The sequence below is a fragment of the Lichtheimia ornata genome, assembly GCF_029851405.1.
Source record: "Lichtheimia ornata isolate CBS 291.66 chromosome Unknown scaffold00053, whole genome shotgun sequence".
In the NCBI taxonomy this organism is placed as follows: Eukaryota; Fungi; Mucoromycota; class Mucoromycetes; order Mucorales; family Lichtheimiaceae; genus Lichtheimia; species Lichtheimia ornata.
In genome coordinates this window covers 1-16,823 of record NW_026695373.1, presented here as the reverse complement: position 1 = coordinate 16,823, position 16,823 = coordinate 1, and the positions used below count along the sequence as shown (strand labels likewise).

At 43.5% G+C, this 16,823-nt stretch overlaps 5 protein-coding genes and 1 non-coding gene across 6 annotated transcripts; 3 read left to right on the top strand and 3 right to left on the bottom strand.

Annotated features, from left to right (window-relative positions):
* Positions 1-2,826: 2,826 nt before the first annotated feature.
* O0I10_009225 lies at positions 2,827-2,909 on the bottom strand. Its single transcript has one exon. It is a non-coding gene; the product is annotated as a tRNA-Leu (tRNA).
* Positions 2,910-5,414: 2,505 nt separating this feature from the next.
* Positions 5,415-5,828, top strand: O0I10_009224 (uncharacterized protein; the record flags this gene model as incomplete). The annotated part of the gene is made up of 1 exon (XM_058489221.1): positions 5,415-5,828. The coding sequence occupies one exon, from the start codon at positions 5,415-5,417 to the stop codon at positions 5,826-5,828; it is 414 nt and encodes a 137-aa protein (XP_058339932.1).
* A 130-nt stretch (positions 5,829-5,958) lies between these two features.
* On the top strand, positions 5,959-7,146 carry O0I10_009223 (uncharacterized protein; the record flags this gene model as incomplete). The annotated part of the gene is made up of 2 exons (XM_058489220.1): positions 5,959-6,823; positions 7,055-7,146. 2 exons carry the CDS (start codon positions 5,959-5,961, stop codon positions 7,144-7,146), a joined length of 957 nt encoding a protein of 318 aa, XP_058339931.1.
* A 2,230-nt stretch (positions 7,147-9,376) lies between these two features.
* Positions 9,377-10,188, top strand: O0I10_009222 (uncharacterized protein; the record flags this gene model as incomplete). Its single annotated transcript, XM_058489219.1, has 3 exons — positions 9,377-9,467; positions 9,545-9,728; positions 9,801-10,188. 3 exons carry the CDS (start codon positions 9,377-9,379, stop codon positions 10,186-10,188), a joined length of 663 nt encoding a protein of 220 aa, XP_058339930.1.
* A 230-nt stretch (positions 10,189-10,418) lies between these two features.
* O0I10_009221 (uncharacterized protein) lies at positions 10,419-13,173 on the bottom strand (the record flags this gene model as incomplete). The annotated part of the gene is made up of 11 exons (XM_058489218.1): positions 10,419-10,670; positions 10,743-10,868; positions 10,928-11,019; positions 11,079-11,151; positions 11,211-11,478; positions 11,533-11,598; positions 11,653-12,163; positions 12,228-12,568; positions 12,663-12,785; positions 12,852-13,013; positions 13,079-13,173. 11 exons carry the CDS (start codon positions 13,171-13,173, stop codon positions 10,419-10,421), a joined length of 2,109 nt encoding a protein of 702 aa, XP_058339929.1.
* Positions 13,174-14,066: 893 nt separating this feature from the next.
* O0I10_009220 (uncharacterized protein) lies at positions 14,067-15,177 on the bottom strand (the record flags this gene model as incomplete). The annotated part of the gene is made up of 6 exons (XM_058489217.1): positions 14,067-14,213; positions 14,270-14,364; positions 14,425-14,519; positions 14,592-14,781; positions 14,841-14,904; positions 15,157-15,177. The coding sequence occupies 6 exons, from the start codon at positions 15,175-15,177 to the stop codon at positions 14,067-14,069; spliced, it is 612 nt and encodes a 203-aa protein (XP_058339928.1).
* Between the last annotated feature and the right edge of the window lie 1,646 nt (positions 15,178-16,823).

The window sequence follows — 16,823 nt, the reverse complement described above, 5'->3', positions numbered from 1 at the left end:
CCCACCTCGATCGTGAAACTCGCACACTGATTCGTTGCACCTTGCCGAGCAGTTTTGTTCTATTAAAGACCCCCACATTTGATTGCAAAGTTTAGAGATACAGACACCTCTATATTTTACCTATGCTGTAAGCGTGATGGAGTTGCTTTTTCCTAGTGGATGGTGTCAGCTGCATTAACGGAAAGATAAAGAGCTGAGTGAAACCGCACGTGGTGGTTACACAAATGCGTCCTTGACAGGTTGCTACAAAAATGGATGATGATGATGATTGCCTTTTGTGAAGATACGTAAGTAAACAGCATCCAACCATGAAGGTGTGTCAAGGTATGCATCACATTTGCATGTAGAAGAAAGTCGAGCTGCATAAACCAATTTGTATATGTAAAAAGATACGTATACATATTGAATGGGTCTACACTCATCCTGAAACTCAATGGAGGGATCTCTTCACTTTTTCTCTTCTCAAGCTCATCCCGCTTCCCACTCCTCCTTATTGTATCACAAAAGCCATCTACTTCTTGCATGATCGTTAACCGGACCACCTTTATTATTCCATCTTGGAAGCAATAGTATGTAATCCACAAGCTAGCAAACTCCAACAAGCGTGTAATAAATAAACAATGCTTTATTTCATCTAGCTATCTTGCTACTGTACATTGCCACCACCATCGTCGTAGTCGTCCTCCGTCATCATTCGTACTCGCACTCGTCACCAGTCGTCAATCTCATCCGTCATTCCAATATCAAAAACACACAAGTTGAAAAGAATGGGATCTTGCAGACTTCCTTTTGAATCTCGCTGTCGTTATCATTGTCATTGTTGTGGATGGGGTGATCATCGTAATCGTCGTCTATATAAATAAGAAAGCAGGCAAGTTAGACCATCTGATACCGGGAATGATGACGACTTGGTATACCGTTAGGCGATCCTCTCAAAGGAAGAAAGCAAATCAGAAGGAATTCACAAACGAGATCACCACCATACCAGCAACATCGGGCGATCCCTTGTTCTTGAGAAAGCGCTGCACGAATCACGCAAGGCCAGGCTCATAGTTGTCCTCATTCATCCTCTCCAAAGAAAGAATGATCCCCAATCCTTCCAATCATTTCCCACCTCATGAAAAGAAATCCTCAAGAGAAAGAACGAGCCTACCACGAGAAGAGCGTGTTGGTTCGCACTGATGTCAAGCTGTTGCAAATCCCCTTTTACCTCAACGCGGTGACCATGCTCTTCCAAAAACCCATCGTCGTCAACCCATCAACTCAACGCAGGCCTATAGAGCCCTGGATGCGTTCCAAGAAGCTTTTCCAGCACACTTGGCTAGTGCAGAGCGACGCAGCGGCCATTTGATACAGGCTGGGACTTGAACCCAAAGGGATGATGATGATGATGATGATGCCCCAAATTGCATTGCCTGACCAAAGAAACCTATTCAATTCATTATTAGCACACACATACAGTAAACGCCCATTTCATTGCACTTGCCTTTTCCATATACATAGAGACCCTTTGTTGTTGGTTACTGGAAACCGAAAGACGCCAAACCAGCCATCTATACAAGCTAACACGTCAATGGAGCAAGTTCTGCTGCAACATTGTGCTCTGAATGTACCTGTTGACACCAAGCATAAAGTGGGAATAGCAACGAACAAGAGGAAGCAACGATATCGCCATGGCAACCACCAACCACCAACCACGCTCATTCCTCAGCACTTGGACACGGCTCACTCCCTGCCTATGCATGTTCAGAACTACATTAATACGTCACAACCAACAAGAGCATACCTTTATAGTACATTACCTTGATCGCAATGGTCGTGAATGGAGTAAAAGCAGAGGAGGGAGAAAGAGAAGAGAAAGCGTTGTCTCAAGTCGTGGAGCTGCTCTCCCCCAAGTTTAAATCCCCTACTGCTATTACACTGAGGCCACTCAATGACCCCACACACACCATCCACCCATCGTCATCATCATCACCCTCATGATAGACCATAGGTACACGTAAATAAAAGAAATTATCTTCACGTATAGCAAAAGGGTGTGTGTCATTTCACACTTTACATGATAATGATGACCCAACAACAGCCATTGCTTTACTACCAGGTCAGCTCGAATCAAGAAAAGTTGAATGATGGGCATGTTGGGCTGGAGCAGGGTAATCTTTCATATGCATTGGATTGGACAACAGAGGTGAATGGGAGGAATGGGGTGCTAGCTGCATTTATGAGCTCTTCCTGAATAGTGTACAAGTATCTACATGCACCGACAGTTCCAATCCTGCAAAATCGGTTGTGTTCCACAAACACGGTCCTCTGCATCCATGGCTGTATTAGGATCTAGCTACTTGACAATAAACAAAGTCTACTTTACATATAGCATCTCGTCTACTAAAGCATATGTAAAACACAAAGACGATCGAGCGTGGGCTCTTTAATAGAACAAAGTTGCTCGGCGGGATCAAAGAATCTTGTGTGGTGCAATTTTCACGAGGTGGGGAACTCTATTCTATTAAAGACACTCAGCGTTGATTGTAGAATTTAGAGATACAGATACCTTTATGTCTTCCTTATGATGCTGAATAAACCCGCAATAATAAGTAAAGCTGACCGCTTCGCCCGTTAACTTTTGAATGACTTAACGCTACTTACTATGAAGTAATACGTTTACACGTTTACGCATTGTCCTTAGTTATTATTTTACAGGAACCTGCACGCCATCTTATTCTATGGAACCAAATGATATCTAAACATAACAACAACGACCAACACATCACGTGATCAACCCCAAAATCAAAAAAACAAAAGGAAGAATCAAGCCTATTCAAGGCTTGGTAACAGTGAGATTCGAACTCACGCCTCTTGCGAGACCAGAACTTGAGTCTGGCGCCTTAGACCAACTCGGCCATGTTACCATCTTCTTCTTCTATATTTTTTAATGTTTGAGTGAATATATAAACCGCAAAATTTCCTAATTGAAAAATCAAAAATGACATGAATGGCATACCTTTCGTGATATCAGTGTGTAGCGGAGGCATGTGTGAATGCGGTGGTAAGCTTCGTAAAGGTCAATGGGAAGATGGGCAGGATTAATTTGGATCAAAAGAGATTTCATTACTGTATTTGAATCGATCACGGTGGTCAAGCTCCGACGTACTCAGTCTTGCATGATTGTCTTTTGTTATAGATGATGCTTTATGAGGATGGGGATACACAACACATCGTATGAGCATAGATGTATGGCGGGGTGGTCGTAATTCTTATACGGAAATCAATCACATCCCCTTTTTATATTTGCGTTAACAGCCACACCCCTCACGCCTGTGGTGTTGGTAGGGGAGTGATAGCAAAGATAACAATAAAAGTACTGTGAGACTGAATGATGGGGATCCTTTATTGAACATCGTGTCCTTATATACTTTTCAACTTAAGTCACAGCTAAGGTAGATCCCATCTCCGCTTACTCATCCTTTCTAGAAACTACCTTGGATACCACAACGCCTATGCAAGAACGTAAAAAGCAAAGGCATATTGCCTATCGTATCTCATGTTTAATTGCATACGGCATCCACACTTGTCTTTCATTACGTATCCATGGAGCCGACATGTGGACCGATTCATTGTCTTGGTATAGGGTGTTCACTCTTCGCATTTCCTTCCGTGAGTTGCTAAAGTGACATCTTAGATGTGATACGATGATGCCCTGTTCCTTGTCTAGGTTTCTCAATCTTGGGCCAAATTGTTATTTTGGGACGTGGTCAAGGATGATGTAACATGTAAGGCATAAAGAAATGAAGCATGCCTACTAAATTTACACTTCTTTCAATCAAGCCGCGATGCATGAAATGAATACCTCTCCTCAGACGTTCAAGTAAGTACACTTTTGTTTATTGTTTTATTGCGAGCTATTGTGCTTAACGCTATCAACAAGTAGCGAGGTGTCATTGATGCAAGCAACCATGAACATGTGGGTGCCATTAGCTAATGGACATTACGTCGTCGAGTGGACATGTCGTTGACAGCAGCTGCGATGAGTACTCTTTATCAGCAATGGATCTGCCTTTTGGGGATGGACTCAACTACGAGATAAACGACAACTTCAACATTCTTCAAGCGTCTTTGTGCCAAAGCGACAGTATGCAGACGATAGCTTGTATAGCCAGCAATGCAGCCAATGCTTCGATACACTTGTTCCAACGAATTCGCCAACGTATCAATCCAGCAGCAATCACAATAGCACGTAGAGATGATGAATGTCTATCAAGCAAAAAGGGTCGAATTGCTCGGTAAATGGCGTACAACATCTGCCATCACTGATTGAAACATCGTCATGATCTACCATGAGCCAACATCGCAACGCTTACAATTACGGCGAGATCCTCATGCATATGTCTATGACTCGCCGAGCACAAGCTTCACGATAGCAACTCAACCAAGAAGAAGATGTCATATCAATGGTAAGTTGACTTCTGGCAACAGAATCCAAACATCATCTCATTCTCACTTCTTGTAGTCTTTTACGTTCCTTTATGCTTGCATTGTCCTACTCCTCCTTCTCTGCCATTATCTTCAGTAAGTACATGTTTTATCCATCATGTAGCATTTTCTTACACCCTTCTTGTAGAGATCAACTTTGGTGTGTACCTTTGTATCCTCTACATGATCCCCAGCTTACCGCCAGCTTTGTCTGCTATCGAGCAGTAAGCTATGGATGTTATTTAAAAGTCAAGGCAAGTACTCAACAAGGTGGTTGATCGTATCCAGTATAGGCCTATCAATAACGTTCTGGGTAGGGTCCCACAAATGACAAGTATGCAAGCATGGATCATCACACGCGACAACTCAGCCGTTACAACCATTATCATACAGCTTGCTATTGGTAGAAAAGTTTTATCATCCGCCCTGATATAGTGCACAGAGTTGATTGATAGGAACAGATACCCCTTTCTTCTTTCTAAAGCAAACAAATATCGAATCTTATACTTTATCACCTTTGATGCATAAGCGCACCCTATCGGCTTTAATCCCACATGCATGAAAATCGTCTTACTTACAGTCAACAGAGATCCGGTGGAAAAAGACCGACGTTGTCGACTCGTCGACAAGTCCTGTATTTATACAAACGTCTACCCCCCATTGATGGCCATCACCCTTTCTCTATGTTTGAAGTCAAAGAGGCTATCGAACATGCTGCTCGCAGGAAGGCTCCTGGTGTTGATCACCTAAGAGCTGAAATGCTTGCACCTGTTTCCGATATCATTGCTCCTCCACTTGCTTTACTTTTTCAACTTTGCTGGAAATGGTCTATGACGCCATCATCCTGGAGATTAGCACAAGTGGTGCCTATTTACAAAAAAGGTGAACCCACAGATGCTGCTAGCTATCGCCCCATAAGGATGATATCCATGCTATGCAAGGTAATGGAACAATGCCTCCGCATCCCCTTGCATGAATCATCACCGCCATTGGATCTCGCTCAAGGTGGCTTTAGACCTCAACGTAGTGCAATGGATCAAGCTCTATGCTTACATGAACTTGCCCAACGGCACCGTATCATCAACAACAACCGCAACCCCATCCTTGTTTTCCTGGACATTAAGAGTGCCTACGATACCGTTGATCGCAATATTATTTGGCGTGAACTGGAAACTCGTGCATCTTATCCTTTACTTGGTCTCCTCCGCAGCTTGTTTGATGATGTCTCTATTCAAGTCTTGCTCTCTGGTGCTACCTCAGATTCCTTTCATCCTGCTACTGGTGTCCTTCCAAGGCTCCATTCTCTCTCCACATTTATATCCGTTATACATCAATTCGCTCCCCAATGCCCTCCGTAATTTAGACTCCCTTCCACCCTTTGATGATGACTTTGTGCCTGTGCGCCCTCTGTATCGGTCGGTAAGTGGTCTGTGGATGAATTGCTTACTATATGCAGATGATGTTGTTTTGATTGCCGATTCCATCACCATGCCTCACTTACTCTCAATAGCTGAAGCCCACTCCTACCAACTCGGCTATCGCTGGAACCCTGCTAAATGTGTTGTTATCAATGCATCTGGTATGGGTCACGCAACACCTCTCACCCTCTACAATCAACCTATACCAACAGCTGACTCCTTTTCCTATTTGGGTATCCCTTTCAACAACGGTACTCGTGTGGATCCTTATCTCCTAATCCAACGCAACACAAGTTCAACTATTGCAGCAATGCGAACACTTGAAACATTGGGTTGCAATCCTCGTGGTCTCCCTCGCCTTCTTGCGATACGCCTTTACCAACAATTCATCCGACCAAAGATGGAATATGGATTGGCTATCACACCTTCCACCAAAGGCCAACTCAAAAAGCTCGAACAAGCACAAGACCAATGTTTACGTTGGATTTTTGGCGGACATAGCAAATCATCAACAAAAGCTTTCCGTCATATGGCCAACCTTCCAACAATGCAGGATCGTGTTACCAACCTTGGTGCCAAATTTCTCGTCCGTGCTTTCTCCCTCCCTGATGATGCTCTCTTACCCATCATGAAGCCTCTCATCTCCAACAGCCACGTCCACCTATGGCACAAGCTAACGACCACCAACACCATTTGGAGCCATTTACCACCTCCTCCACAAGAAGCCGATCGACGTACTCTCAAGACCACCATTAAAAAGATGCGTTTAGATCGCTTTATGGAAATGCGTGATGACCCTCACTCTGGTGTTATGCTCTCTTTCCTTCGTCTCACTTTGACTCTGGATCCCATTTTGTTCCTACCTATGACTGCAAGAGAAAGAAGCCGCTTGTTACGTTGGCGTATGGGATGGTTACCAGGGAAACCAACTGCTTGTATATGTGGTGATGATCACACAAGTCGTCGCCACCTCTATACTTGCTTGGATGTTGCCACCCGCTTACAAGTCCTCCATGATGCTCAACCAAATCCAATCGACCACCTCCTCAACAAGCTCCCTTCCACTCGCCCTCGCAAACAACACATCATTTCCTTCTGGGAAACTCATTAGCCTCCGCTCACGGATGTTCTCTCCGAGATCGATCAACGCTGCCACCCTCATGAAGATAAGCCTGATGGTGCAAATCTTGGTGCCCAATACCTACAATGGCTCCGCACGGACCATCCCCCATCCTCCACATCATCCGCTGATGCATGACCACCCTTTGCATACCTTATCCCCTTATATTTATTCAAAAAAGAAGAAAGAACGAAAAAAAAAGCAGAAAAGATCAAAAGAACAAAAAAATATACCCTTATACTTATCCTCCTCTTGTAGCTTCATTCCCGCATGAACCACCATGCATGTTGCCAGGCCAAAGCTCTCATCATCTTTTTTCCCTTGCCCATACGGGGTTTTTCATCTCCTTTGCATGATTCACACTTCTTGTATACTTTTGGGCAGACAATAATGATCCATTGATCGCGTGTCACTTGCCACTAATAAACCACACTTTCACCTCTGCCATCATGTTACCATGTTGTTATCTTTTTGTCATAGATCAGAAAGCAACAGCCAACGTAATAGGAAGCGGGATAAACCTTTGTCTCATTGTGTATTGGAATCAACAACAAATGCGATGGTGTGATGCATGTAATTTTGGTAGGTCATCTACTTAATATGGAGCTGGTTGTAAAATGTGAGGAGGGGTATTCACTTTCTCTCTCTCTCGCACACAACTTACCATGATCCTGCATGACTTGGGGTACCATATCAGCCTTCTGCATTGCTTCAACAGACAACATCAATCAACATAGGGACGAGTCCATTCAGCATATAAGGTCGATCGGTATTGTTGCAATGGCGTCGTTCTTTCCGGCATCTTCCTTTGCAGTCATTCATCGTCAAGAGAAAACGAACGTCTTTTATCGCGTCCTTCTCGAGTTCCACATGAGGATTGCCAGCTACGACGCATGCTATACGAACACACAACGTGATACGACAAGATGTTGACGTAAAGGGTTGTTCCTCAGATATGCAGCATGTCGAGAGAACGTTGTCTTGGAGGATGGAAGGATGGAAACACGTTGCCTTGGAGACGATTATGCCCAGAGACTTTACCACACGACTACAACACTTTTCTTTCATGCAAAAGTCAAATCGATCTCCAGCAGCATAGCTACTTGTCCATGAGAGGTACCCAATGCCACTGACTCCTTGTTTGCTTTCATCTTGAAAATAGGTATCAATGGTTTTCTCTTATCGTTGTTAGACCCATGAATAGCATCACAGCTCGATATGGTCATATTTTAGAATATTCCTTGTCTTTCCAGTAGTAAATAAAGCAGCCTTGGCTATCATGTACTTAAGAGTTTCAACCATTACACACACTACCAGCCTTGATCCATATTGGATGTTACACCATATCTCATTTTATGACAGCCTTTCTTGCAAAGGATACCAAGTCGATACAGCGTTCACAACTTGTGCTTTTCGATGCAAAAGATAATCTCACTTACGTAACACTCGGCTATGAATGACACCACCGCTAAAGGTGATGACGGCGCTTTGGATCATTCGTAATAGCAAGCATGCTGGCTGCGTAGAAAGCACATGATCGGATGTAGCCCCATCTTCTGTTACAATAAACACCACGAATGAAACTATAAGATGAGTGCAGATGTATATGTGTTGGGAGCCATAAGCAGTAGTAAGCAATAAAGAAAACAGGGTTGTACGATCGCTGGTTTTCGATGCGATCCATCACAAAATCAAGTTTATATAAGGAAGGACAAACTTAAAGTATAGATGTCAAATATTGTTGGCTATTCCAGGTGATGCTTTGGCACCATATTTTTATATACATGATGTAGATATCGCTTGCTATATCAAACACCAATAGCGACGAAGGGATGTTGATATGGAAAAACAAACCGGGCCTATGCATGAATCCTTGGAAATGCATGCAATATGGTGTCACAAGTGACCCCAGTGGAAGCACATGCATCAGGTGTTGGTATGAGAGCCAGTGCAATGAAAGGGCAAAGCATTGCCGATCATCCCGTGTGAAACCAGCATATAGCTTTTCATTTGTTCTAGACTAGGTAGTGCAAGGAATTATTACGGCAAATGTGTTATTTTCAGATAAGGATGAAAACATGTTAATGAAGAGTGTACAAGCATTCGTCAAGCAATTAGGCGGATATATGGATACAAATGGCATTGGCATGTTCTTGGCTCGCATCTTGTGAGTCCGTCCGGGGATAATATGAATGGCAGGCTTGGGCTTCAGATTTGGAAAATGGCGCATGGTACTTTTCCCGAATCAGCGGGGTGCCATTTATTTTTAAGACAGCAAAGTACAGCCTGTATCCGCTTTGTTCCTGTTTCCTTCATACTTTTTTAAGCTCGTCTCCTCCTCCTCCCACACACACATATCACCCTCACAATGCAAACAGCAACAACCACTACCACTACGTCAAACGCTGATGCCATCGAATTGAACCAAATGGATGCACTTGCAGCACGTCTCAATTTCAGTACGTAATACACGTCGATTGCCCCTTTCTTTGAGCCAACAAGCTTACATGTTTTTTTTTGCACGCGTATGTTTCAGCTAGTCAAGACGTTAAAGTACTTCAAAATGCAGCTACCAAGCTTGCTCCTCAAATCGATACAATGATTGATGCTGTTCGGAGTCAACTATCTTTGCACTTTTCCATTGATGAAGATATGAAGCTTGGCAACGAATCCTTACGACGCTACTTGGGGAGAATCATGACGGGCCCCTATGATAACCGGTAACAGATCAAAAGAATAGGCATAAAGAGGGAGATGGAGATGGGCTAATCAACATGACGTAAACGGGGTAGGTTTTTCAACTACCTGAAATGGGTGGCTAGCAGTGACAAAAATACCACCACCAGCAGCAAAACTACCAGTCGGCATGACCATGCGTATATCACTGCGGTGCTTGGAACACTCGAAACCGTATTAATCCGGCACATTGTATCGCTCAAACTCATTACAGAAACCGAAACGCTGCAAGCATTTAGCAAACTCTTGTGGATGCAGGGCTACCACTTTGTGCAAGATGCAAGCACTAGCAAAACGTCCACGCGTATGCCAACACTAGCTGAATTCTTATGGGGTGTGCCCGTATTTTTACGTGATTGCCCTGCATTCCCCGTTGTTGTTGGTGCATTAACAGGTGGATTGACTATGTATTTTTGCTTCAAGAAACGGGTCCTCGTGGCATAATCAAAAAGCTTTCATTGTTTCTTAGTTTGTTGTACAAACTTGCTCAATGGCATACATCCATATTAAAAAATCGATACCAGACCTTTGGTCACAACCCTCTTCTCTCCTCCTCCTCCTCCTCCTTGAGGTTGCCAATCATTCAATCACTTTGATTCAAGCAATTCATTCATTTTCTTTTGTTACAAAGAGCCTATGATCATCTTTATTCTTCCCATCCTACTACTATGCTGCTAATAGTTTTCCTTGGCTTCCTTTGGAAGTACTTCTCCCTTTCTTTTAATCACGCCCAAATGCAAAATGCGATCGCCTGACATGGCAACTGGATTTGAGCTGCGACCAATCACGATACCACTACAAGGTGCTACGTATTCATCGACCACATTGCCAAAGATATTCTTGATCCGTGCCATAAGATCTCCTTTGCGAATAATGGTATTGACACCTGGATAAACTTCGAGAACACCACCCGTCTTTGTATAGATCTAAGTCCATTAGGGTAGGTCAGCTTCTTCTTCTTCTTCTCCTCCTCCTCGTTCATTGTCAAGAATACTTACCCAAAAGCCTTTGGAACAAAGCACAGTGTTTGGAGGACCACTACTTCTTTCATCTTTGGGTGTGTCATTATCCAGGGGGAACATTTCAAGATGATCCAAAATACGCATGACGCCCATGTAGGACCACTATAATAGAAACGCCATTATTATTGCTGATGGATGTAACAAAACCTTATTCCTTTTACCTGTATATACTGATTTTGGAAGAGTTGTGGATTGCCAATCTCGACAGTGATAGCCTTGATACCACGTGCTGCAGCTGCAGATCGCAATGTGCCTGTTTGGTTTTGTGTCATCAGTATCCTACATTGCTGATCGATGCCTTTTTCTTATTACCATCTTGTCCTGAGTTGTGAAGCACAATCTGGGGTTGCTGCAAGTGAGCCAATAATGCCGATCCTGGATCATTCTATACAAAAAGAACGAGTGAGCATACATCTCACTTTTACTCGATCCGTTAATGCTTACCATATCCGCACGAACATAGTATGAATTGATACGCCCAAAGCTAGCCGTGTGAAGATCAATGAGGTAATTGAATTGGGAAATGACCTTGTTCATCAGCTGGTAGCAGTAAACTTGTGAAGAGAATCCATCCTCTTTTCCGGGGAAGAGCCGATTTAGATCACGGCCATCAGCATACTCGCGCTTGAATTGAAGATAGCCAACCATATTGACGCAAGGAATCGCGACAACCGTACCACTTAGATTCTTGACATCAATTTCTGATACCACACTATAAAGATAAATGAGTTAATGCTTATGCTATTCTTCTTAAGGCATTGCTTACCGATGAATACATGGTACACCATTCAGCTCATTTCCATGAAGGGCGGCTGTAATACCAACGACAGGGCTAACAATAATAACATGTTAATGAACCCATCAATTTCAGTTTAATAAAACTTACCCATCCTTGGATCCTCTGCAAACAATGGCTGGTAATCTTATCCACTCACTTAGACCTTGTTTTACCATTTTAATCCATGCTGTGCTGATAGTATTGAGCGGGAATTCTTCAATGACCAAGCGATCACGCACCACAGGAGGTGGAACATCTGTATCTTGTGGCATCAAGGCAAAAGTGGGTGGCGTATACAATTGTGTCTTATCAAATGTCCCTTGCAGCATTGCAATGCTATCACGTCGCATGCCTTCATCCACGGATGGCAAACCTGGGGCACGTAAATTGGTCTCCAATTCGCCTTGTGGTTCGGGTACCACGTATCCATGTGCCTTTTCCTTTAGATTTTGAATAGGCTGCTCATCATAGACAACAAGAGAACTTCTTCGTCGTAATGGCCGTCTTGGTCCTCCTAGCTCGGGTGGTATTGGCATTGTCGGTGGAATCATGATATTGTCTCCAATGCTGCTGGGTGCCTTTTTGGATTCAGCCACTTGAATGGTGATAAAAGTTGCGTCTAAAGTGATAGATAGATTTGTTAGTGGCTTCATCACATATCACATGCATGATTTATGACATACCAAGATCAGGATGACCCACCGTGCCAGACTTGTCACAAGGCTTCACAAGAATACTGGTTGGACTTGCTTCTTCATCCCGCTCAATGAACAAGGTTTGGCCTTCGTTGAGCGTATGCACGCATCCATTGAGATGATTCTCATCCAATTCAATTCGCACGTTTCCTTCCACCACGTACAAGATTGCAAAGGTGCCAAGTAGCAGGTTCTTGCCCGATTCGCCACTTTCATTGGAAACCGGCTGACCAATCTTTTCAATGTTGAATTGAGCCGTTCCTTGCTTTCTGTTGATCACAAATTGGAGGTTGCTGACAGGTGGATTGGACACTTGACAACTCGTAGGCCTATAGATAGATCATCAGCCAATCAACATTAGCATCACGTGAGATCACTTTTTTCCACTCCCACACACACGCACACACACGCATGCATGCATACCATGATCCATTCCAAGTGTATGGGAAAAGCGGCTTGACTGTTGTAGACATTTCCTCGCCTTTGTGATTCAAAAGAATGGTAGAGTTCTTCCTCTTGCCTTGATTGGGTAACACAATGGTCGTGCTATACATATATCGAATCATTAGCATGAGACATCACTCGCTCCCACCAATGTTTGTTGTATCCTACCATTCGTATCCTGGAAACACTGAAAAGTTACAGTTGGCTTCGATAACGTGCTTGCTGAGACGCCAAAAGAAAGCATCCGATTTGAAGTCCTTGTCTGGTGGATGGATGTAGATCTCTGAGGTTTCACCAAGGCCATTCTTCCATGTTTGCGTGCGATAGTCGCTAAAGTATAGCTTTTTGAGTAGGTGTGTAAAGTCAATCCCCATTGACATGCATTGTTGCCATACCTGGTTTGCAAACGCTCAACATTAAGCAGCCTAGGATCAGGTGAATCGGACTCGAGAATGGAGCCTTTCGGAACGTCAATGTCGGTTATACTCATGTGTGCGGTGAGAGGGTGATGGCAACCAGTAAGAAAAGGTAAAAGGAAGAGAGAGAAACGGTTTAACTTGCATCCACCACCACCACTGGAACAAACAATGATATCCACACACACGCATGCACCCAAAAGGATTGGTCACACATTGCTTCCAAAGACCCCTACACAACACCTTTTCATTCCCATCCCATTACCCAATCATTGTCACATAGCTAACTGCAACGCCCCATTACCGTATTTTATCATTGTATTTGACTTTTTCCTTTTATATGGATACCTTGATAATAATGAAGGCGTTTTCAATGCATGAATGTACCATTGTCCCGAGGAGCGGGGTATAGTTTGTTAGACCAATCAACGACGTGCTTGTTGACATGTTGTCCCACCCGTTGCTGCATGATGGAGTTATCGAACAATTAACTTGATACAGCCACCCTGCTTCCTATAGTTACTCTTGTGAATACACACATTTATATACCTCGATCAGTATGAACAACTACTAGTCCCTCCTTGTGTATCTTTTGTTAGAAAAGTGACACCAGCTGGGTCAGTAATACACACCTTTATGGATCAACCATGTGATCACGTGGACATTGCTGCCCTTCATCACACCTCTTGGTGAGTTTTTTCTTGCACCCCATCCCACCCCACCATTTCCGCCTGTTTGAGCCTCTCATACACCACCCATATCCTTGCTCATTGTTATGCATCAAACGAGCTACATCACAACTCCCATCTACAACTCAAGTGCATTTTATCAGCTGTCATGCGATGGGACCTTATTCGAACAGGCGCTCAAGTTGACTCTCAAAGTTTCTCACTAATTCGATTACTACAATAAAGCATGTAATACAGCTACTTTCTCAATAACCCGTTTATGTATCTTTTTTCTAGGATTACGGTTCTAAATGGAGGTCCTCTATAGCTTTCGCTAGACCAAAATCAATCAACTTCAGTGTGTCATCGACGAGGATAAAATTGCCAGGTTTGAGGTCAGAATGCACGATGTTCTCTTGATGTATAGTAGCCACAGCTTCCAGCATCTAGATTTACCACGTATCAGATCAAGTAATCATTTGCTCTTAGCAATGCAACTTACTTGATGCCAATAATGTCGTATAAAGTGATAATCTGGAGGTTGATTTTTGCGCTTCGCCAACACATGCTCAAAATCGATCGACCTAGTTCGAGCACCTGAACAAATGTGTCGGTTAATCTCTCCTTCATCCAGCATATCTTTGTACCCAATCCTACCATATAGATCATCTTCTCTGACTTTACGATAGCATGTTGATATAGGTGAGCAATACGATCCTCCCGGCGAAATTTGCAAAGTAATGGGACCTCGTCTTTATATCCCTCGATAGCCGAGTCGTCGATGTTGTTGATTTTGACACATTTCATAGCAAAGTTCGATTCACGTTGCTTTGAATACACTTGAAAGATTCGCTTGATCCACCCGCACCAATCTTCTTGAGGACAACGTAACGTTCACGTTGTATCTATCATTGCGCCTGTCAGCCACATGGTCCGTGAATACTCCTTTCATTTCTATACTTGCCTTGATTTCAGATCCATCGTTGTGTACAGCATCATCATCATGTTCCCCTCCTAATGCATAGAATATGATATCGTTACCTACAGCCTATACTGCATATGGATCAACTTACTATCGGGAAGAGGAGATCGAGGGCGTACGGAAGAATGTGATGTGCTTGCATCTTTCGTCGATGGCTATAGAGACAAGGAAGAATTACACTTTGTTTCAACATGCATCAATATACGGTCCACTTACTATATCTTACTTCCATTTACTCCATTTACTCAACAGCTGTGAAGCTTTGTGGGACGTTGTACCCTCCTTTTCGCTTAAAATCAGAAGATCTTCATTCATGCATTGCATTGCAACAATCGGGATCGGTTTTTGTAGGGAAATAAACGACTGTAGGCGATGTCTATATCCAGAATGGAAGAAGCGCTGGAGACCAGTTCGCGAGTAAAGTCCATGGTGAGAGTGAGAAGAGGAGTTTGTGGTGAGTTTTGATGGGAACAATCATTGCATCATTTATACATCACACCTTTGGGTTCAAACCCCAGCCTATATCAAGTGGCCGCTGCGTCGCTCTACACTAGCCAAGTGTGCTGGAAAATCTTCTTGCAACGCGTCCAGGGCTCTACGGGCCTGCGTTGAGTTGAGGATGGGTCGATGACGATGGGTTTTTGGAAGAGCATGGTCACCGTGTTGAGGTAAAAGGGGATTTGCAACAGCTTGTGAATGTGTTTAACCAACACGCTCTTCTCGTGATAGGCTCGTTCTTTCCCTTGAGGATTTCTTTTCATGAGGTGGGAAAATGATTGGAAGGATTGGGGATCATTCTTTCTTTGGAGAGAATGAATGAGGACAACTATGAGCCTGGACTCTACGTAAGTGATGTCCTTCCTTGCCATGGATCGAACTGGCCTTGTGTGATTCGTGCAGTGCTTTCTCAAAGACAAGGGATTGCCCGACGTTGCTCGTATGGTGGTGATTTGGTTTGTGAATTCCTCCTGATTTGCTTTCTTCCTTTGAGAGGATGGCCTAACAGTATACCAAATCGTCATCATTCCCGGCATCATATGGTCTAACTTGCTTGCTTTCTTATTTATAGAGACGACGATTACGATGATTACCACATACACACCAATGGCGATTACGATGATAACGACATTCACAACAATTGTCGATTACGATGATCACCTCATCCACAACAATGGCAATGATAACGACAACGAGATTCAAAAGGAAGCCTGCAAGATCCCATTCTTTTCAACTTGTGTATTTTTGGATGTTGGTGTGACGGATGAGATTGACGATTGGTGACGAGTACGAGTAGGAATGATGACGGAGGACGACTACGACGATGGTGGTGGCAATGTAGCAAGATAGCTAGGTGAAATAAAGCATTGTTTACTTATTACACGCTTGGACTTTGCTAGCTTGTGGATTACATACTCTTGGTCCGAAGATGGAATGGTAAAGGCGGGTCCGGTTATCGGTCATGCAAGAAGTATATGGCTTTTGTGATACAATAAGGAGTAGTGGCAAGTGGGATGAGCTTGAGAAGAGAAATAGTGAAGTGATCCCTCCATTGAGTTTCAGGATGAGTGACCCATTCAATATGTATACGTATCTTTTTACATATACATGCAAATGTGATGCATACCTTGAGACACCTTCATTATTGGATGCTGTTTACTTACATACCTTCACAAAAGGCAATCATCATCATCATCCATTTGTGTAGCAACCTGTCAAGGACGTGCCTGTGTAACCACCACGTGCCGTGTCACTCAGCTCTTCATCTTTCCGTTAATGCAGCCGACACCATCCACTAGGAAAAAGCAACTCCATCACGCTTACAGCATAGGTAAACATAAACGTGCCTGTATCTCCAAACTTTACAATGAAATGTGGGGTTTTTAATAGAGCAATGGGCTCGGCTTGGCCAACAGCACCTTGTGTGAAAGTTTCAAGTCCAATGTCGCAATCAGCCCAAAAAAATGTTTTTTGGTCGTCGTCGTCGAAGAGGTCGACCCCCAGATCCAGTTTGGCTGGTGGCGACATTGCGAAATCTGGGATTGGCAAGCTTGATCGTGAAACTTTCACACAAGGT